We start from the raw sequence: 21,914 nt of genomic DNA, 5'->3' as shown, positions 1-21,914 counted from the left end.
AAAGAGGAGCGCCTGGGTAGCTCAGTCGGTTAAGTGTCTGACTCTTGGTTTTGGCTCAAGTCATGATCTCACGGTTCATGAGTTCAGGCCCCGCATCAGGCTCCACGCTGACGGTATGGAACCTGCTTGGGATTCTGTCTCTCTCTCTCTCTCTCTCTGTCCCTCCCGTGCAGTCTCTCTCTCAAAATAAATAAATAAACTTAAAAAAAATCTGAAAAGGGGGGCACCTGTCTGGCTCAGAGAGTCGGTGTGACTCTTGATCTCGGGGTTGTGAGTACGAGCCCCATAGTGGGTATAGAGAGTACTTAAATAAATAAACTTTAAAAAAAAAAGAAAAAAACTTTAAAATTAATTAGTTAATCTGGAAAGAAAATCCTCCCCCAGTACCTCATCCTCTATAAGACAGAGTCTAAATCATGCAGTCATCCAAGATCTCCCAGTCCAGTCCCAGCCTCCCAGGGCACAAACTCTGAATTTGCCATTTGTCACACACACACACACACACACACACACACACACACACACACTACCCAGAATGACACTGCAGGCCTGAGCTGCCAACACTCATCCCCAAAGAACAACTGAGGTTACTCGTGCGGCCTTACTCATGCCTCAACTCCTGGCTGTTACCCTGAGGCTGGCAACATATGCAGCTTGCAACAATCTCCAGGCAGCCCACCTTACCTCTCCAATGAAACCAGAACCTCCTAAAGGAAAGGATCCGGGGGTGCCCGGGTGGCTCAGTTAAGCGGCCGACTTCGGGCTCAGGTCATGATCTTGCGGTTTGTGGATTTGAGCTCCGCATTGGGCTCTGTGCTGACAGATCAGAGCCTGGAGCCTGCTTCGGATTCTGTCTCCCTCTCTCTGCTCCTCCCCCATTCTGTGTCTCTCTCAAAAATAAACAAACTTTTTTTTAAAGTGAGGGGGAAAAAAAAAAAAAAGGAAAGGCTCTGGACCGCCAGTTTGCCTCCCCACCCCTCAGGCCCCTGTTACGTCATCACCAACAGCAGGATCCCCCTGCCTTCGGTGTGCTAAATCCTTGATAACATGAATATCTTAATCCTGACCTCAGCTCTCCTTGATGGGCACTATCACACGAATTTAGAGGTGGGGAAACAAGCAGGCAGGTAATGGAGGAGGGGTGAGGAAGCTAATCCAGGTCGTGGTGCAAGCGGCAAACCTGGGATTTGGAAGTTAACTTTGTCTTCCCACACGTCTGAGATGTAATCGCCAAGAGGCTAGATATCTAGTAGGTGCCGGGTAATATTTCAATCTGCAATGTCCATCCAACCATCGCATAACTTGAGTTTAACACTACTTATTGGAGAGCAGGCACCCCTAACATCAGCTCTAAAAATGAAACCAACACACTGGGACACCTGGGTGGCTCAGTCAGTTAAGCATCCTACTTCGGCTCAGGGTCATGATCTCACGGTTTGAGAGTTCGAGCCCCCGTCAGGCTCTGTGCTGACAGCTCAGAGCCTGGAGCCTGCTTCAGATTCTCTCTCTCTCTCTCTCTCTCTCTCTCTGCTCCTCCCCCACTCACACTCTGTCTCTCTCTCTCTCTCTCTCTCTCTCTCTCAAAAATAAATAAACATTAAGCAAGATTTTTTTAATGAAATAAACACACCGGACTGATTTTGCAGTCAGGTAAGTAAGAATACACAATTCAGCCCAACTGGCGGCTGACGGCACTTAGAATTTTTCTAGGTACCAACAGACAAGTGGAGACTGCAGTATAAGACACAGTGACTTGACATTTTCTCTCAGTATAAAAAAAAAAAACCCTAATGATTTTTTTTTTTTAAGATCACATAAAAAAACAGGTTCTACAGGAGTCACACCTAGTCCAAAAGCCATACGAGGCAGCCACCACACGGCCCAGGTCTGCAAATGCAAATATTAAATTTAAAATCTGTTTGTAAAAACAGAGAACATCCAGTGCCGGGGTGGGCATAACGAAACAGGCAGCCTCATCCATTCCAATGGCACTGGAAGAGACGCACTCCTTCCAGAAAGTCGTTTGTCGAGGGTCGTCAAAGATCAGAGAGGTGCCTGGAAATGAATCTAGAGAAATAATTTCCATTTCACCGAAAATGCTGTACATGTGAAAATATTCATCCCTGCACTACTTGTAATAGTGAAAAACTGGTTGCCGCTTAAACATCTAAATAGGAGAAAGTGTAAGTGAATTCCAGAATATCCACTCCCTGTAGCATCCTGCAGCTCTTCAAAATTATGTCCCTATTGGGGCGCCTGGGTGGCTCAGTCGGTTGAGCAGCCGACTTCGGCTCAGGTCATGATCTCACGGTCCGTGAGTTCGAGCCCCACGTCGGGCTCTGTGCAGACAGCTCGGAGCCTGGAGCCTGTTTCGGATTCTGTGTCTCCCTCTCTCTGACCCTCCCCATTCATGCTCTGTCTCTCTCTGTCTCAAAAATAAATAAACGTTAAAAAAAAAATTTTTTTTTTTTTAAATTATGTCCCTATCGTCCACGTATCACCGTGGAAAAAAACGTTTTCTTCGTTTAGCTGTTTGGCATTAAAGAATCTGAAACTGTCTCTGCTCTGGGATCACAATTAATTTAGATAACAAACCACCTGGAATAAATTGTAGCCGTAACTACTTTGGAATTATACTTCTGTGATGCAAGGCAATATGTGGCTTTTTTTCCTCCCTTTCTCTAGTTTCTAAATTCCTTTTAATCTTGTTGTGCCACTCTTATATAATGAAGAAAAAAGTAAAAAATTAAACAACGCATTTTGGACCGCTTGATCTCATGCTAACACAGAGGCTTGCCCGCCCCAAAATAAAGCACCCACTGGAAATGGGGTGTGGGCCATTCATTCTTCTGTTTATCCTAACAGGGCAAATCCTCCCAGAAAATGCCCCAGCAAGGTGACTCTCAACCCAGGCCTGTCCCGATCATAAATCTACGACTCCAATTAAAGTGATCATAGCCCAGCAAAGGGCCTGGGTAATCGGGCACATTAAATGGAGGGTTGATGAGCTGAGGCGATAGGACCAAGAACTATTGTTTTGTTTCATTGATCACGGTCACAATGCTTGCTTGGCACAAAAACAGGCCCTCGATAGGTCTTGCAGGCAGAAATTTCTAGGTGGGAAAATGCACTTGTTCACCCACGCTCTGTGAGCACCAGAGCCCAATACACCCTCAACCCCGGGGCCTGCAAGGTGTGAGCCCTGAGGTCCCATCAACAGAAACCAGGTCTGGAAGTGAGCACCTCCGACAGACAGGATATGGGTCCTTTTGTCACCGAGTTGAGAACAAAAACGAGAACAAAAACGATAAGAGAATTTAAATGTCACTGTAGGAGTAAAGGCCAAACGAAGGGGGAGGGGAAACAAATGTTAACTGAGCCTCTCTACACCACCACCTGTGCTGGGGCCATTGGACAAGATTTCATAAATTCCTAACAGGCTGACTCTAGAACCACACTGCCAAAGCTTGAACCTGGTTCCTTGATTGATTAGCTATGTGACCTCGGGCTGGTGGCTTAACCTCTCTGTGCCTCATTTTTCACTCCTGTCCAATGACAGCAAGAAGAGAACCACCTCATCAGGTGGTTGTGAGGATGTACTCGTCGAAACGGATAAGGCACTCAGCACAGTGCCTGGCACACAGAAAGCATTCAGTCGGTGTCAGCTAATCAGTAGGACCGTGATTCCATTTTGCAGACAAGAAAGACGGGGCCTCAGAGAGGTTCAGAAATTTCCCAAGATCACATAGCTAATAAGAGGCAGTGCTGGGTGGGGACTTCAAAATCTGTATTCTTTTTGGGGCACCTGGCTGGCTCAGTCCGTAGAGCCTATGACTATTGATCTTGGGGTTATAAGTTTGAGCCCGGCGTCGGGCACAGAGATCACTCTTTTTAAAAATCTGTACTCTTTTCACAGAAGCAAGCTAACCCCCCTCACCCTGAGGATTTCTATGGTTCACATTTAGGGTTGTCACGGCAAAAGATAAAAATATTACGAGAAGCCCCTGGGTGGCTCAGTTGGTTAAGCATCTGACTCCTGATTTGGGCTCAGGTCATGATTTTGAGGTTCATGAGTTCGAGCCCTGTGTCCGATTCCTCGCTTGGCGGCTCAGGGCCTGCCTGGGATTCTCTCTCTCCCTCTCTCTGCCCCTCCCCTGCTCAATCTCTCTCTCTCTCTCCCTCTCTCTCTCTCTCTCACAAAATACATAAATAAACTTTTCTTAAAAAGATTAACATATCATGAAATAACTAGAAATAATATGGGACTAGGAGGCAGTAAGCCTGGATTCCAGGTAATCGTAACTTGGGGAAATACTGGCTTTGTGCCCTTTCAATTCATCCCTTCAACAAACATCTTTCTGAGGCAGGCTCTGCTTGAGGCACGAGGGATAGAGCAGAGAACCGTACAGACAGGGTTCCTCCCTCCTGAAGTCCAGACTCCAGGGGGTGGGCAAATGGAAACCGTGAACCAATGACAGAGTTTGAGGCGGTGGTAAGGGCAGAGGAGATGAGGCAGGACAACGGGAGAGAAGGGTCTGAGAAGAACAGCCAGGAGGCCGTGGGTCATGGTGCATCAAGTGCCCCTTGAGGGTGACAGTGGGGTGGGGTCCAGCGTCCACAGCACGGCTGTGACTGGGGTTGGTAAAAAGGGGCGGGGGGGGGGGGGGGGATGAGGGGAGGTGAGAGGGAAGGGAGGGATCTGCTCACATCCAGATCCCCGGTCCAGGCCACCACTGGGGTTGATACTAAGTGAGACATGAAGCCACAGAGGGTTTCAGGCAGGGGCGTAATGTGACTTTGTGGGACGAGAAGAGTCTCGGGGTGAAAGAAAAAGAGCCTCACGTAGGGCTGGCACTTCATAAAGGATCTTTCTTCCTGGGTTTCCCTGTCCTTGTGTTACTAATCCTCTGTAACCCTGGACAATCGTGTCCTTTCTGGGCCTCTGTTTCCAAAAAACTTAAAAAAAAAAAGTGGTCTCAGTAGTTGTCAGCCCTGGTTATACATTAACATCATGTGAGGAGTTGGAAGAAAGACAACAGCACCAGGGATGCCCACCCATCCAGATACTCAAAACCCACGACTCAGGAGTGCGGGCCTCCAATCGAGATCTCCTAAAAGCTCCCAGGAGGAGCCACGGCTGAGAAGGGCCCACGTCGAGTGGCTTCGAAGGCCTTCTTCCCCCTCAATGGTATAAGCACTAACTGGGAGAAGTGCCCAAAAACAGAACGTGCTGCCTTCTGGGACAGCAAGTTCCTCTTTGCTGAGCACAGTCAAACAAAGATCACTTTCTCAGAGATGAAACTCAAGAACCAGACACCAAAGACACCTTTTCCAAAGAGATTTTTGTGGTTTGAAGACTTGCTGGGTGACCCTCCAGTGAGCAAGTCTTAAGCCTCGGAGGGCAAGGGCAAATAAAACAGCAGGTACGCAGCCCCTTGCCTTTCTTGTGGCCACGGCAGACATCACTAATCGATCCCAGCACACTCTCCTGCTGAGCTAGCCCAACCCCAGTGGTCTAACACTCCCTTCCACACGCAGGACCTGAGCAGCCCCTATCAGTCACTTGAAGATGGACACAAACTGGAACCCATTTGTCTTCCCTGGCCTAATGTCCCCAGAGGTCCTTTCTCACTCTGACGTTTCTTTGAGGCGCTGATCCTTTTTATCTTCTTACTAGTAATGATTAACTACCAAGTTGCATGGCAATGAGCTCAGCTGGTCGGAGGCCAGACTGTGAGATCACACGTTCCATCCCTGAGGGCAGGTTTTGCTTTATCTCCTGACTCTCAGACTCTTTGTCCTCCCCAGGTGGCATCCTGCCCCAGGCAGCTGCACCCCCAAACAGGGCCTGAGACAGACTCCGGGGCCAGCCAGGGCTGTTCCTGGAAAGGCTCATCAAAGTGATCACCAGTGCTATCACTGATAGTTGCAACAATAATAAGGACAGCAGCTGGCATTTGTGGGACACTCTCTGTATGCCAGGCACCATACATTTTCTTGTGGAATCTTGATCACAATCGTCTGAAATCATTTATTATCCCCATTTGGCACATGAGAAAATTCGGGCCTTTAGAAGCACTGTGCTGCTGTTGGTCACAAAGCAGTGGAAGCGAGATGGTGAACAGCCGCATCCCTGGCCCTGGGCAAGTCCCTTCATCTCTTGGTGCCTCCCTTCTAAAACGGACAAGGTCATTTGAAGGATGAAGTGGAGCCCAGCACACAGGGTATGAGAGCACTGAGGACATCTCAGAATAACTGGCTGGAATCTGGGTACACGAAAATGGAGCCCCAGGGGCACCCGAGTGGCTCAGTCGGTTGAGTGTCCGCCTTCGACTCAGGTCATGAATTCATGGTTCATGAGTTTGAGCCCCGCGTCGGGCTCTGTGCTGACAGCTCAGAGCCCGGAGCCTGCTTCCGATTCTGTGTCTCCCTCTCTCTCTGCCGCTCTCCTGCTCACATTCTGTCTCACTCTCTCGCAAAAATAAATAAAACATTTTCAAAAATTTAATTTGCTTATTACATACATATTTGAGTGAAGATGTCCAGGGGACAAGTAGATATGAGCCAGGCAGTCAGAGGTAGAGGTCAGATTTAGAGTTAAATGTTAGGGAATTAATGAGGGGATGGATATCTTCTTTTAAAATTTTTTATTGTGGGGCACCTGGGTGGCTCAGTTGGTTGAGCGTCCGACTTCAGCTCAGGTCATGATCTCACGGTCTGTGAGTTCCAGTCCCACGTCGGGCTCTGTGTTGACAGCTCAGAGCCTAGAGCCTGGAGCCTGCTTCCCATTCTGTGTCTCCCTCTCTCTCTGCCCCTCCCCCACTTGCACTCTGTCTCTCTGTCTCTCTCTCAAAAATAAAATAAAAACATAAAAAAAATTTTTTTAAATAAACATTTAAAAAAATTTTTTTTTTAATTTAAGAAAATGGCACCCCAGACAACAGTATGCCCAGACCAGGTCTGACCAGCACTGAGCTGGGGCACTTGTTCGCCTTCACAAAGTGATGTTTTCCTGAAAAGCTGGTGCACAGCAAGTGTTCAGAAAGCCAACCCTCCTCGCTGCTGGCTGGCAGCACCATCAAGTTCAAGTGGGTTTCCTGGGTTCCTCCTCCAGCTCATTCCTGCAGGTCTCCCTGCCTCGGCTGGGACAGCCCTGGGGCCTCTCTAAACACTCTAGAAGCTGAAAACCGCTCCAGGGAGCTAGTGGGAGGGGGAACTTGGCAGCCAATCTCTTGGTCATGGGATCTCGCTTTGACTGGGTCTATCTCTTGTGTGGAACGTGGCGCATTTGGGCCCTTCCCTCAACTTCACATCCCCAACAGCAGACCTTGGCCCCACACATACCGCATTAACACCGGCTTCCTTTCCCACCCTGGAGAGAAGGAGTATAATGTCAGTTATCCCCATTTTGCAGAGGAGGAAACTGAGGCTGCGAACACAGGGAGAAATGTTGCATGGGAATCAACGCCCGGGTGCCAAGACCCCTAGGGCACTGCTTGCTCTACCACAGCATCCCTAAAACAAGCAGGGAGTCAGATGCGAAGCCTCTCTTGAGCAACCTGGCTGTTTGTCGCATCTGTAAACACTCTTAGTTTATAGCTACTGTCTCACTGGGAAGAGGAAGTCAGTTACCAACAGCGTCACATGGAAAATGGAAGAAGGGCGGGTCCCCACTACTGAGACTGCCAGGTGCAGGCAATCTATACCTTTCCTTCCCAACAGGCATTGCCTAAAGCAGTGGCTCTCAACCAGGACGCTTTCCCCCTCGGGGGACATCTGGCAGTGTCTGGAGACATTTTTCATTATCACAAGTGGAGGGGGTAGGGGTTCTGGCATCGAGCAGAGGCAGGGATGCCACTGAACATCCTACCATGCACAGGACAGTCCCTAAAACAACTAACGGGGCCCCAAGGATCCATAGTGCTGAGGCTGAAAAATCCTGGGCTAAAGGAAAAGAAGTCCCCACCCATCCTCACCCCAACCACAGTGTTGGACAGTTGCAAAGCCTAAAAACCAGACTCCAGGGGCGAGCAAAGGCTAAGTGCTATGTGCACATCTCCCAAAAGAAATCAAGACTGCTGGCCAACTCAGTGGTCAGGCAGAGGCTGAGGGTCTGAGTCTTACCCCTCCCCCAATACGTTTGTCCTCCCTTTTTGAATGTTTAATTTGTGTGCTATACAATTCTTTGTGATACATACTTACTTTACATACTTCCTGTAACAACCTTAGAGCGGAGTCACGTTATCACCACTATTTTATAGTTGAGAAAACTGAGGCACAGAAAAGTTTGAGCATAATCAAAGTGAAACAAGGAATTCCCATCCAGGCATCTGGCTCCAAAGCCAGGTTTTAACCCCTGCACTATACTCGGTCCCATGAACGAGCCCAGAGTGAGACTGTCAACAAAGGTGACTTCATGTTGTCTGATGTCCACAATCACAGGAACAGACTCCCAGCAACCAGATACCAGGAAGCTAAATTCAAGGTTATCAATGGTTTTAGAGAAGCCCCGATCTGAGCTACGAAAACCATTTCAGTATCAAGTCTAAACTCTAATGAGAACGCGGGATCAGAGAACAAGGAAAGAGGGGGTTTCAGGGAAAGTAGTTTGCAGGATGAGATGAGCTGGAGAAATGGGTCGAGGCATGAAGTCAGAAGATGGGCATTTGGTGATGAGGCCAAGCTATATGCAGCAGGTATATAGCGACATAAGAGAGATGAGCTAGGCTGGCAAGCTCTAGATCTAAAAGAAGCGGTTAGTGCTTCGTAAATGGTTCCCGGAGGACGAATTTAATGAACTGGGATGGCCTCGCCAGCAGGGAGAAATGGCAAGCAGGACCATTATTCGCCTACAGGAAAGGCTCACTTGGTTGTATGTGATCTCGTGTGCACGCGCACACATGATCTCCTGCTGTAGCTTAACTAACATTATTCTTTCCTAGAGACAGTTATGATTCAGACTCTAGCGGGGCAATCCTCAGACAGGCCAACACGTCTTAAGGAAGAGCTCTTATGCCTACATCTCCTACAGTTTCTCTTCAGGCAGTAGGATTTGGTGCCACTTTAGATAACAACACTCCCAGGCATCAAGGTTCATAAAAGTTGAACACCTTCAGGGGCACCTGGGTGGCTCCGTCGGTTAAGCCTCTGACTCTTGATTTCGGTTCGGGTCACGATCTCACAGTCTCATGGGTTCAAGCACATCACGGAGCCTGCTTGGATTCTCTCTCTCCTCTCTCTCTCCCTCTTTCTCCCACTCTCCCCCACTCAAAGGAAAAGTTGAACACCTTCAGAGAAGTTCTCCTCCAACCTTGGGCACATGGCAACTGCATCCCCAGGAGACAGTGTGTTAATAAAGAGGGGTATATCGGAAGTGGAAAATTAAGTACCTACTGAACACCATAAACTGGACGGGGTGCCTTATACACCTTCCCCAATTATCCCTAATAATTCATGGCCTGGCAACCACTGTCAGTTTCCAGATGACACAACGGGTTCCAAGAAGCATAAGCACCTGGGGAGACAGCAGGGGCGCATGGTGTAGGACAAGAGCGTGGATTTGGATCCACGCTTCTGCTGATACCAGAGGCCGTGCTCCTCTTCTTACGGGACACTCTGAAGCCAGGTCACCCATGCCCAAATTCAACTTCTACAAAACCCAAATACATTCACAACAGGAAGGCCAAGACATGTCATTCATTTGATTGGAGCCAAGGCCCCAAAGTTTCAGGAAGCCTTTATCACATATCTATAGCAAAGATACCCTTATCTTTTGTGGCTTTTGGAAGCATTTTACTTCTGCCACAGCATGACTCTAGGCAACACCCTTCCCACAGAAGATGGCCTTGCTACCTTTGGGAATGGCCCTCAAGTCCAGCTGTCCATCCAGGAGACTCAGACATGGCCTCGCTCATGTAGGTAATACTGTCTGGCTCCCCTCTTGTGCTCCCAAAGAAGCCCACAGCTAGCTGGGTGAGATGTGTGGCCATGACCCAGATCGTAACTCTCCGGGCCTCAGTTTCCCTCCCTGTACCTACATCATAGGATTACACAATAGGTAAAATCCACAATATTCAACCTGTGGTAGCTGCTATTGTTATTTTGATTATCTCAATTCATCCGAAGACAATCATCAGAGATGGGTTCAGAGATTTAATCACAGAATCATCTGAATAGTGTTGATTGTGGCAAAAAAAAAAAAAAAAAAAAAAAATGTTAAAAAAAAAAACACACTAGAAGATTAATCACAGGAGAAATGAGATCCAGGACCTCTGTCTAATGCAGGATGCAACAGCTGAGGTTACACAAGAGAACATCTACTGGCAGGGGAAAATGTTTGCCACACATTGTCACTGCTTCACAAACTGCCACAAACTGCCCCCGAGAACCCAGAAGAGAGTGGACTCACACCCCCAGGAACTGGAGATGTCTTTGTGGTCTCTTGCATTCACCGAAAACATTCTGGATGCATATTTGGTATCTAATCTATACTGTGTCCCTATTTGTTTCAAAACACTTTCCACCGAGTAACAGTGACCCTCCAGGAGAAAGCCTCATGTTTATGCTGTAGATTTCTGGGGTCCCCCTAGGGATGCTTCTGCCCCTGGTCCTAATACACATATAGACACGAAAAATGAAAGTCACAAAACACGTGTGGCAGGTAGTCCTATTTTAGGATGGGAGGGGAGGGGGGAGAGAAAGAGAGAGAGGAAGGAAGGAAGGAAGGAAGGAAGGAAGGAAGGAAGGAAGGAAGGAAGGAAGGAAGGAAGGAAGGAGAAAATATAAATAAAGACAAGGATCACCCATCAAAATAGTTTAGGAAGTGGAGATTACAGGTAATTTTGCTTTCTTCTTTTATTTATCTATATTTCCAATTTGTATATATTAAAAACAACAACAACCAGTACTAACTTACGTCAGAACTGAACCAACCAGCTCTGGATCAGGACCCTCGGGCCAACTGGGGGCTACGGGCCCCCAGAGGATCAGCATGAGAGGAGTGAGGCCAGCACAACCTGGAGGTAAACATTCTGGGGTGGAAGGCCAGGCAGGGCCAAGGGTGAGTCCCCCACTGGGTGATGATCCCTCAGAACCATCCCCCAGCTGGGTGATGATCCCTCAGAACATCAGACCACCTGAGACTCCCAAGTTCTCTTCCAAAGCACACAACACAACAGGCAGTGTTAGCTCTCTACTTAACCCTGAACCAAAGAACACAAAGCATCGCCAAAGGCTTGTTCTACACAAGTGTTCTTCAGAAGTGGTCCCTCTGAAGTTTCCAGAAGGGCAGCTACTTAAGAGTAGGCCTCCTCAGCTTTCAGTGGACCTGCTCCCTTCCTATGCACCTCCCTGGAAGCTGGTCCTTCCTGTACCGGCCACTGCAAGACAGTCTTCAGCTACATATGGGGGCACTTACAATGCACAATTGGGGACTTCATACTGGTGTTCCATTGTCTCTGGAGACAGAAGCCACCTTCACCCCCACATCTTCTGCCGCTCAAACCCCTATGACAGTAGCTTCCGGTTTTCTTGGACAAAGCCTAAAGCCACAATAAGAAATTAACTTTCAGGGCGCCTGGCTGGCTCAGTAGGTAGAGCATGTGACTCTTGATCTCGGGGTTGTGAGTTCGAGCCCCACCTGGGGTGTGGAGATCACTTAAAAATAAAATCTTAAAAAAAGAAAAGAAAAAGAAATCCACTTTCTGTGTAATTCAGTATGAAGACACACAAAGTCTACATAACTGGAACAAGTTTCACGACACAACACTCACCTTTTCTACGTGCGGTAAACCCTGATATTTTCTAGCCCATCGCTTTTTCATGCCGCTCATAACTTAAATTGGTTTTATGACCCACAGATGTAAACACGCTGTTTTACAGCAGATACATCTATGTTTTGGTTTTCCAAACTTCTACAAATGTTCTGGATTATATTAGGGGGAATCATATACAATTACCAATATTCAAAGGACCAGAAACAGTCATTTCATATGGTTCAACCTAATAAGTATGTATGAACCAACCAGGGGACTCAACCGCCCAATTCGCCTCTTGTAAGCTAATTATATTTGACTGACTTTTACAACTAGGCTACATCTGTGCAAAGACAGATGCCACCTGGGTTGGACAAGTCACCTAGGGACAGACCGAGCCACGACATAAATTACAATGACAAACTCACAGGAATGTTTCAAGGGTTGAATGAGCTCATATATGCCAAAGGGCTTTCTAAACTATAAGGTAAAAACAATTTTTAAGTCTTTTTAAGTACTAAATTATGCCCGTACCTCAACAAATTACGATAATAAAATAACAGCCAACATCTTTTGAAGGTTTATTTCATGCTAAGAACTTGTTATTTGGATCCAGTCAGTCTTCCACCACAACTCTATTTGGTAGGTATCTTTGCTGTCCCCATTTTCCGGATGAGAACAAGTGAGGCTCCGGGCATCAGAATTGTTGGCCCAAGGTCACCTGGCTGGGAATCGGAGGAGTCCGGTCTCTCTGACTCCAAAGCCAGTGCACTAAGCTCTGGGTAGCAATCTCCCTGCATACCCACAACCACCTCCCCGCAGCTCTCCTTCTCCAGGCCTTGGGGACAGGACCATCAGCCTGGTCCACTCTCAGTGGGGAAGAGCGAACTCCCATGACATAAGGACATGAAGAGAAGGCAACCAGTTCAGCCAGCAGCAGGAAATGCAGGATCACCTTGCTGCCATAGAAACTGACGGCAGTCAGCACAGACTCTCTTGGTCTCCCATCTCCCGCAATTAGAGCCAAGGATTATGTCTTTAAACTTTCAGTGGGGGCATCTGGTTTGTGGGTTCGAGGCCTGCATCAGGCTCTGTGCTGACTGCTCAGAGCAGAGCCTGCTTCAGATTCTGTGTCTCCCTCTCTCTCTGCCCCTTCCTGGCTCACACTGTCTCTGTCTCTCTCTCTCTCTCTCACTCGCTCACTCAAAAAGAAGTAAACATTAAAAAAAACAAATTTAAACTTTCAGTTGGTGGCATTAAATAGCTCCTCTTGTCCTTACAGAAAATGTACCCAGAGACCAGGGCAGCCACAGTTAGAGCCAGCCAGGTCACAGAGAAATACTCAAGTCAATGCAAGGAGGACTCTGTCTTTCTAAGGGACATGGTCAATATTCCTGTGCCCCTCTGGGCCCAGGACCACATTGGCCACTCTCCAGTCATATCTCGCGGTCATTTAATCTATAATTCAATTATATGCACCGTCAAAAGAGAAATATAATTTAAATTGTGCTATCAGGAAAGCCTACACTGCTCCACATACATGTATATGTGTATAAGTATACATTCCATTGCAGATTTAATCTCTTAAATCCAATTTGAAGACTTTGTAGCACAATTTTGAAAAGTCAAAATTATGGCCTTGTGCCCTAACTTTAAAATCTAACTCTTGGGGCGCCTAGGTGGCTCAGTCGGTTGAGCGTCCAACTTCGGCTCAGGTCATGATCTCCCGGTCCGTGAGTTCGAGCCCGGCGTCAGGCTCTGTGCTGACAGCTCAGAGCGCGGAGCCTGCTTCAGGTTCTGTGTCTCCCTCTTTCTCTGCCCCTCCCCTGCTCATGCTCTGTCTCTGTCTCAAAAATAAATAAAACATTAAAAAAAAAAATTTTTTTTTTTTAAATCTAACTCTTGGGGCACCTGGGTGGCTCAGTCGTCTAGGCATCCGACTTCAGCTCAGGTGGTGATCTCACAGGTCATGGGTTCGAGCCCCACATCAGGTTTTGTGCTGACAGCTCAGAGCCTGGAGCCTGCTTTGGATTCTGTCTTTCTCCCTCTGCTCTCCCCAGCTCACACTCTGTCTCTCTCTCAAAAATAAATAAACATTTACAAAAATGTTTTAAATCTAACTCTTAAGTAAACGGAAAATTTTCATTAAATATTGTTTCTTTTTTTTTCTTTTTTTTTAGATTTTATTTTTAAGTAATCTCTACATCTAACGTGGGGCTGGAACTCACAGCCCCGAGATTAAGAGTCACAAGCCCCGCCGGCTAAACCAGGCAGGCGCCCCATTGTTAAATACTGTTCTCCTAATTCCGTATCCATTTACACAAGGAACTTTAACAATAATAACGCAGTCTCAACTTATCCAACTACCCTGTGTGAGCAGCACTACTACCATTATTATTAGCACTTTAGAAATGTAAACACCAAGGGTCAGAAAGGTTAGGCGCCACCCAAGGTCACAGCTAGTCAGGTGGGAGGCCAGGACTGCAATCAGGCAGTCTGGTTCCACGCTTCATATTCTCGTCACCACCCAGGGATCTCATCTATCCCTGAGTCACTAAGGAACAAGGGCCACATCTAAAATAGTTGGAAAACACACGCATTTCCAACACAAATCAGAACCGAAGGACGAACTTCTTTAATTTCCAAAGAGCTTATACAAATCAATAACAAAATAGCAATCTTTTTTTTTTTTTTAACGAACCAGGAGTTAACAGAAAAGAAACGGAAGGAAGGAATGCAGACACCCCAAAACGTAAGAAAAAATATTCAACTAACTCAAATAAAGATATAAGTAAAAGTCAGGACACAACTTCTCGCCTCTCAGATTTAAACATTTAACAATTTTCACAGCGCCTGGTTGGCTCACTCAGTAAAGCATGCGACTCTTGATATTGGGACTGTCAGTCAGAGTCCCATGTTGGGTGTAGAGACTATTTAAAATTTGTTTAATCTTAAAAAAATTAAAAAATAAAAATTAAACAACCCTCAATTCTCACACCTATGGATGCAGGTATAAACTGGGGCAATGTTTTTATAGGAGAGCTTAACAATAGCTCTCAAATTTTAAATGCATGTACCCTCTAACACAGCAACCCTAAAATTAGAAATGTATGGACATCGTTGTGAAAGTGACAAGAAATGTGTACCAAAGACAGTCTCTGAAGCATGATTTGTAAGAGATGGGGGGGGAGGGGTGCAAAAACAATTAAAGTGTCTATTGATATGGGAATGGTTTAATAAATCGTGGTAAATTCACACATTAGAATCCCAGACAGTCATTTAAAAAAATGAGTTAAAGCAGGTATTAAATGACCTCTAAGACAACAAGGTAAATCGAAAGGTTAAGTAGAATACAATGTATACATAAAGTTTTCTTTAATGTAATTTTTTAAAAAGATGAATACAGATACTTGCATACAATACAAAGAAACATTCCCCCTCCCCCCACCCGGAAGGAAACCAAGAATGCCCACAGTAGTTATCTTTGAAAAAGACTAGTATTTTTCTAACAGTATACAGTTTTACATTGGAGAGTTTTTAACCTGAGATTCATAGGCTATTTTGAAGAGCCTATGAAACCCCTGACATTGGATACAAAATTGCAAATATGTACATTCCTTTTGTGGAAAGGAAGCTTCGCTTTTACTTACTCTGTAAGGGTCTTAATACCTCCCCCTCCCCAGGAAGATTAAGAACCACTGTGTTATATAGACTCCACGTTGGTACTATGTTTTAATAGTCACTCACTTATTTACTCAGAAGCCATGAACTAACACTGGGCTGGGGCCCAGCACAGGCACCCAGAAAACCACCACCCATTCCTGCCCTGGAGAAGGTGATAGTTTGGGGCATAATGACGACATTGTCTGCTCGAAACTCAGAAAAGGCAACAGGGTACAGCTTTCCTCTAACAGGAAGAAGGAAAAGTGGAACTGAAAATTATTTGCATGTTTAAAATTAGACCTTCTGTGGAAGCTGACACTACTTTGCTTTCAAAATGCCCCCCAACCTCGGTCTCAATACCACCAGCCCTCCACCCGGGCATTTACATGCCATGGAAATTCTAAGACAATGGGAAGACCACAGCTATCACCAATAAGGAAGTAATAACAAATTTCCTATGGCTCCTGTCCCCATAGGTGTCACCAGAGAAGCCACTGGAAAGCCACACAAGGTGGTGGCAAAGTTGCTGTGGACTTCTCTGGTCTGATATATCTGCCACCTCCAGGGATCTCGATGTAGATCCCTGCCCGACTCATCCCTGTAGAAGCTGGGGGCGGGGAACGTGTGGAGGACAACAAGGACATCACACACACAGCCTACATCACAACTGTCACTGGTTAGCTGGGGGTAATCAGAGTAATGTCTCACTCCCAAATCCCATAAGTCATGAAAACAGGCTCCCTTTCTTACCCACAGGCCTCCACTCAGTGCCTGCTGCACACCCAGTATCTCCCAAACTTAAGCAATGTTTCACCTTTACAAGTTTGCCATAACCATACCACCCTTACATAATTATTCACCCAATATTTTCCTTTGGATCAGCTTTTTATTAAATTTAAGCAAATTTATATACCATGACACTCCATTTAGTCTCAATCTACCTATAAAATCATGGACCTGAGGGGCACCTGGCCGACTCAGTCGGTTAAGCGTTCAACCCTTGGTTTCACCTCAGGTCATGATCTCACGGTTCGTGAGTTCAAGCCCCGCATCGGGCTCCACGAAGACAGCAGGGAGCCTGCTTGGGGTTCTCTCCCTCCCTCCCTCTCTCAAAATAAATAAAGAAACGTTTTTTTAAAACTTTAAAAAATTTTTAAATATAAAATAAATAAAATCATGGACTTGATATGCAGCTATTTTTTTCCACTAACATCCCCTAAAATAAATCATTCTTAATAGTTTAAAAAAAAAAAAATGTGCTAACTTCATCTTGCACGCCCGCAGGTGCCACTCTGTGAGAAACGCTTGATAGGTATTTGTTATATGAACTAATGATGTGAAGCCCCACTTGTCCCCAAATAACAGCAGCAGCCACAGCCAGCAATCGAATCGTGCCTCCGATTTTACACAGCAGTTCCTCTTCTATCATATTTGATCCTCTCAACTGCCCAGTGAAACAGGAAGTGTCAGTCCCATTTTCCAGATAAGGACATGAGGAGTCACAGAGCTTGAGGGACTTTGCCCAAGTTTATGCAGCTTCGAACTGGCAAAGACCCGAACCCAGGTCTTTCCCCTCCACACCCCGTCTCCACTAAGACTCAGGGTCTCAAAGCAACAGGAGCAGGAAAGAGGCACCTGGGTTGTCAGTGGCACGGACGGAGCAGATCCTATAGTAGGATTCAGAGAAGCCACAGTGACTCCCTGCCCCATCAGGGTTCAGGGCCCACAAGCCTGTTCTTCATCCCCGAAAATCCATCACCTCATCTCTTAGCTGCACACTGAAGACCTTCTCTAAAACACACGGCATGGGGCGCCAGGGTGGCGCAGTCGGTTAAGCGTCCGACTTCAGCCAGGTCACGATCTCGCGGTCTGTGAGTTCGAGCCCCGAGTCAGGCTCTGGGCTGATGGCTCGGAGCCTGGAGCCTGTTTCCGATTCTGTGTCTCCCTCTCTCTCTGCCCCTCCCCCGTTCATGCTCTGTCTCTCTCTGTCCCAAAAATAAATAAAAAACGTTGAAAAAAAAATTTAAAAAAATAAAAAAATAAAACACACGGCTTTGTTCAGCACAGGACAGTGAACTGGGGCGGTGGAGACATCAGACCCGGTTCTACCACATACTGGTTATGAATCATTGGTGAGTTCCAGCCTCAGTTCTCTCTCAGATAAAACGGCTCCTACCTTTTAGTATTTCTGAAATGGTCAAATGACTTAATGCACCCAAACCCTTGGCACATACGATGTTGCCCATTAATTATAATATTACCAGCGGCACTAGGTTAAAAAGGAAACACACAGAAAATTGCCTCTTACACTGCACTCAAAATAATTCCCTTGGCCAAGCAGTGAATGGACGAAGAAGTAATTGCAGATGATGTGCTGGCTAAACCCAGGCCCACAGCCACTCAGCAACTCTCCCTCGGCCTCAACCCCAAGCAAGGATTACTTTTAGGAGCTAAATGACCTCTTTGCTGACCAATGTTGCTCACACAGGAGCCAGGATTGTCTCTGCTCAGGAAAGCTTGGGTATCCGTGGTTGTCTTTATTGTAGGGCTCAACCTGAAATCAACTCAAAGTCACAGTCTAACCATAAACCAGTCCGCTCTGTTTTCTTAAACCATCTGCAAACAAAACATCATCGCTCGGTTCCTCCGCCGTTGTTCTGAAGCAAAACAAAAATATTTAAAGTCACCCGTAGGAGAATTTAACAAGCAACTTAAGGAGGAATCAAAACATTTTTTTGTAGTCCAAATGAAGCAGGCAGGTAAGCAGGCTTAAGGATTAGCTATTATTGATAATAGACACAAACACTTATTACTCACCAGGAAACTAAAAAGCAAAGAAAAAGCAAATCCCAAACACTGTAAGACCAACAAAACAGCTATTGGTCACCAGCTTTTTTTTTTCCCCCCCATTTTAAAGCAGCTCCACTATCAACCTATTTCTTAAAGACTCTGTCAGGGCTATATTTCCCAAGAAAAGGAGGCAAGGTTGGGGGGAAACTGCTTTGTCACCTTGTCTAAAACATACACATAAACCAAAATTAGTGTGCAAAAATGCTACAAGAATGGGTGGAGTCAGACGTTGCAACCAGCACAGTCCTCAAGCTGGAATCATCTCTGACCATCCTTCCTGTCTTGGAGAAAGGGAATGAGATGCCAGGGTCAAAATGGCTTTTCCAGCCCTACTAAGCACTGAATCTTCCAGCATCTCTCTGCTTTCCAGCCTCCACACCCATCCTCATTAATTCACAAACAGACCTGTGCCTTTTCCAAGAGTTGCCCATTTTTTTTAACCTGTGAGTGTTGACGCCATTTAACACACACACACACACACACACACACACACACACACACACACACCATCCAAGCCTCAGAAAACCAATCAAATGTTAGGGAGGTAGTCTGATACCTTCACCCACATTTCCTAAATGCACAAACTTCAGAAATCTCAAACATGACTTCCGATCTCAAATATGTTTCATCCTTGAAAGGTTCAATTTACATCCACAGTTTTGGGAGTACTCGGTGGGGTAAGGCTGTGCCTAGTGTGAAAAGTAACCGCAAAGTGAAAACATGGCAAAAAAAAAAAAAAAGGCACGGTGAAAATACTAGGCAATGCAGATGCCCATCCGGTCTCCTCCACACTCTTGCTAGGTAACCTCAGCCTGATCACTGTCTTCTCTGGGCCTCAATGTTCTCATCTAAAAAAATGAAGGGTGTGAGCTGTCTTGAAAGTCTGGTCTGGCCCCCAAATTCCCTGAAATATTCAGTATCAAAATGAACTGTCAACTGTGGATTGTGAAAATCCTTTTTCAGAGAGCCTTTCACATTTCCTAGTTTATAATGTATCCAAAAACAAGAAATAGAAAGAGTCCCCTTGAGTTTCCACAGAACAAACGAGAGAAAGGAAATATCTGAATCGGGGACACGCAGAGAGCGGTAGTGTGATACTGAGATACAGGGAAGGCTTGGGCAAGCAATAAATTCACCCAAGAAATTTTTCACTGATTCAAAGCATAGTAACCATTATGGACAAAGTAATAATAATATAATACAAAATATATGTGTCAAACTAAAAATAAATGAAGATCAAGTATTTCTTTAGTATGAACTTTGGTACAAGAGATCTTCAATTATGAGGCTTTTTTTTTTTTTTTTTTTTTTTTTGTAATTCATGGACTGCTGTCCATGAATTTCCTTAAAGGGACAGGAAGAAGACAGTCTATTCACACTTCACCCTACTGTAACACCGCCATCTGGACACCCTTTAAGGTTTACAAAGCTGTTTCAGACATTGGCCAGTGGAAGCCCCTCAAACAATTCTTGGGGCAGGTGGTGTGAACCCACCCTACAAATGCTGTTAAAAAGAGCATGCCCAGCCCTGAAGCCCGGCCCTTGGAGCTGATTCTTCCGACGCCTAATCCAGTATTCTCTGCAGGAGGCCACACTGTCCTTTCCAAAGTCTACTGAGGAAAACTGGGAGGGGACATGAGCAACTCCTTGGGTGCTGAGAGTTGCTGGAACCCCCAGGCCTCAACTCCCTTCTCAGCCGGCCTGCGAGGCCTCCTTGCTGCCCCAAGGCTGTGTTTTTGCTGTCAGGCAGTCCTGTATTTGTGCCTGAAAACTTTTCCCTGAAACCAGGCTGCATCCTTAGCCAATAACTCATCTCCCAGGCTTCAAGCATCATCTCCCTAGAGCCGTCGTTTGTATAAAACAAGCAAGACTTTCATTAACAAAACGCACAACAGGGGTCTCGCCAGGCCACTTTCGGCCGCGGGTGCGAGACCCCAGCAGGCTCCTGGAAGGCGGTGAGGACCGACCTGCTAGCTCAGCTCCCGCGGCCAAGGCTGGGTGATTCTGCTCTTTAACTTCTCCCCCCCCCCCTTAAGTTCCCTATCTGTGACATGGGAATGTCTCCCAGCTGCCCTGCCTCGCCCCCAGTGGGAATACTCTGAAGGGGAAACGGCGCTTTCAGAAAGGTCGGCCGCCAAAATGCCAGGCACAGCATTATCTGAAAAGCGAAGCTAGAAAACAGGGCGGTGGGGAGGGAGAGCCTGCGCCCACAAAGCACGACTTCAACGCCCAGGGAAGCCAGCGGCTTCCCCGGGAAGGGGGACCGTCGCCTTGACGAACGCTTGCGAGTGGCCACCTCTGCCGGGGCTGGAGACTTTCCCCAGAAGCGGTGCCCTCGGCCGCGAGGCCCCCGCGCCTCGCCCACCGCCCCGCGGCCCCAAGCCCGGCCCTGCCCGGGCTCCCCCGGGGCCGCCGCCGCTGCCCTCCGGCCCGGCCCCTCGGGCCCCTGCGGGCCGGGTCGGAGGTCGGCCGCGCTCGGCCAGGCCGGCCCCGCTCCGCGACGCGAGCCCTTCGCAAACACGCCCCCTCCGGCCGCCGCGGGCGGGCGAGCCGGGCCCGCGCCGGCCAGATGTGACCAGCTCCGGGAAGGGCCGGGCCAGAGACGGCCTGGAGCCCGCGCGGGGGCTTCCACGGGAGGCCACGGGCACCCCGGACCCCGGGTCCCGCCGCGCCCCCGCCGGGACCGGGCAGCAGGGGCAGGGGCTCGGTCGCCGGCGCGCGAGGCCGGCTGGGTTCCGGCGAGCCCCCTCCAGGAGGGGGGCTCCGAGCTCTCGGGCCCCTCGCCACCTCCCGCGGACCCCGCAGGCAGGGCACACCCGGGCAGGTGCAAGGGATGCCAGTCCCGCCCCCACCCTCCGTGCTCTCCCCCCACCCCCCACCCCCCCACACACACACCCCGCCCGGGCCCACCCGGCCGCTCACCTGGCCCAGGCGCAACAGCAGCAGCAGCGGCGGCAGCGCCCAGCGCAGCCCCGGCGAGCGCGGAGGCGGCCGCGCCTCCCGCGCCGCCCGCTTCATGCCCCGCGCGCCCTGGAACGTGCCCGGGACGCGCGAGTCGGGCCCCGCCGTGCGCCCGAGCCCGGGCGCCCTCGTCGCCGCCTCCAGCCGCCGCCTCCTCCTCCTCCTCCTCCAGCCCGTCCGCCTAGTCCCCGCTCCGCCCGCCCCGGGCTTCCCCGGGGACATGGCAGCGGCGGCGGCGGCGGCGGCGGCGGCCACACGGCGGAGCCTGGCGCGGCTGCCGCGGGGGGGACGCGTCCCTGGGCGCGCAGGGGCTTCGTGGGGCGGAGCAAGAGGCGCCCACCCCCCGCGCGCGGCGCCCTGATCCCGGCTGCTGCGGCTCCGGCGGCTCCCGCTGCCTCCTCCGCGCGTCATGCGGCTCCGGCTGCAGGGAGCCGCGGCGAGCGCTCAGCCCCCTCCCTTCCCCCTCCCCCTCTGAATATTCATCGCTTCCTCCCGCCCGGCCGGCCAGGCGGCTGCCGAGCACCGCGGCCCCTCGCCGCCCTCCCGCTGCAGCCCCCGCCCCCGCCCAGCCGGCCGGGCGGCGGGGAGGGGGCGGCGGCGCGCCCCGCGCGCGCCCTGGCGGCTCCCCTCCGGCGGGCAGAGGAAGCGCCCCCGCCGTGCCCGCCCTCTCCGCCCAGCCCTCCCACA

General features: G+C 48.6%; 1 protein-coding gene across 1 annotated transcript in view; it reads right to left on the bottom strand.

Moving 5' to 3' along the window:
• The window catches only part of PTPRJ (protein tyrosine phosphatase receptor type J), a 168,838-nt gene extending 147,185 nt beyond the window's left edge, over positions 1-21,653 (bottom strand). The window contains exon 1 of the mRNA XM_042959652.1: positions 21,189-21,653. Coding sequence (XP_042815586.1) covers positions 21,189-21,638 — 450 coding nt within the window. The 5' untranslated portion in view covers positions 21,639-21,653. The remainder of the gene's footprint in view (positions 1-21,188) is intronic.
• Positions 21,654-21,914: the final 261 nt, after the last annotated feature.

The sequence above is a fragment of the Panthera tigris genome, chromosome D1 (assembly GCF_018350195.1).
Source record: "Panthera tigris isolate Pti1 chromosome D1, P.tigris_Pti1_mat1.1, whole genome shotgun sequence".
NCBI classification, from domain to species: domain Eukaryota; kingdom Metazoa; phylum Chordata; class Mammalia; order Carnivora; family Felidae; genus Panthera; species Panthera tigris.
The sequence above is the reverse complement of the archived record's forward strand: the minus strand, read 5'-3'. Positions and strand labels throughout refer to the sequence as shown.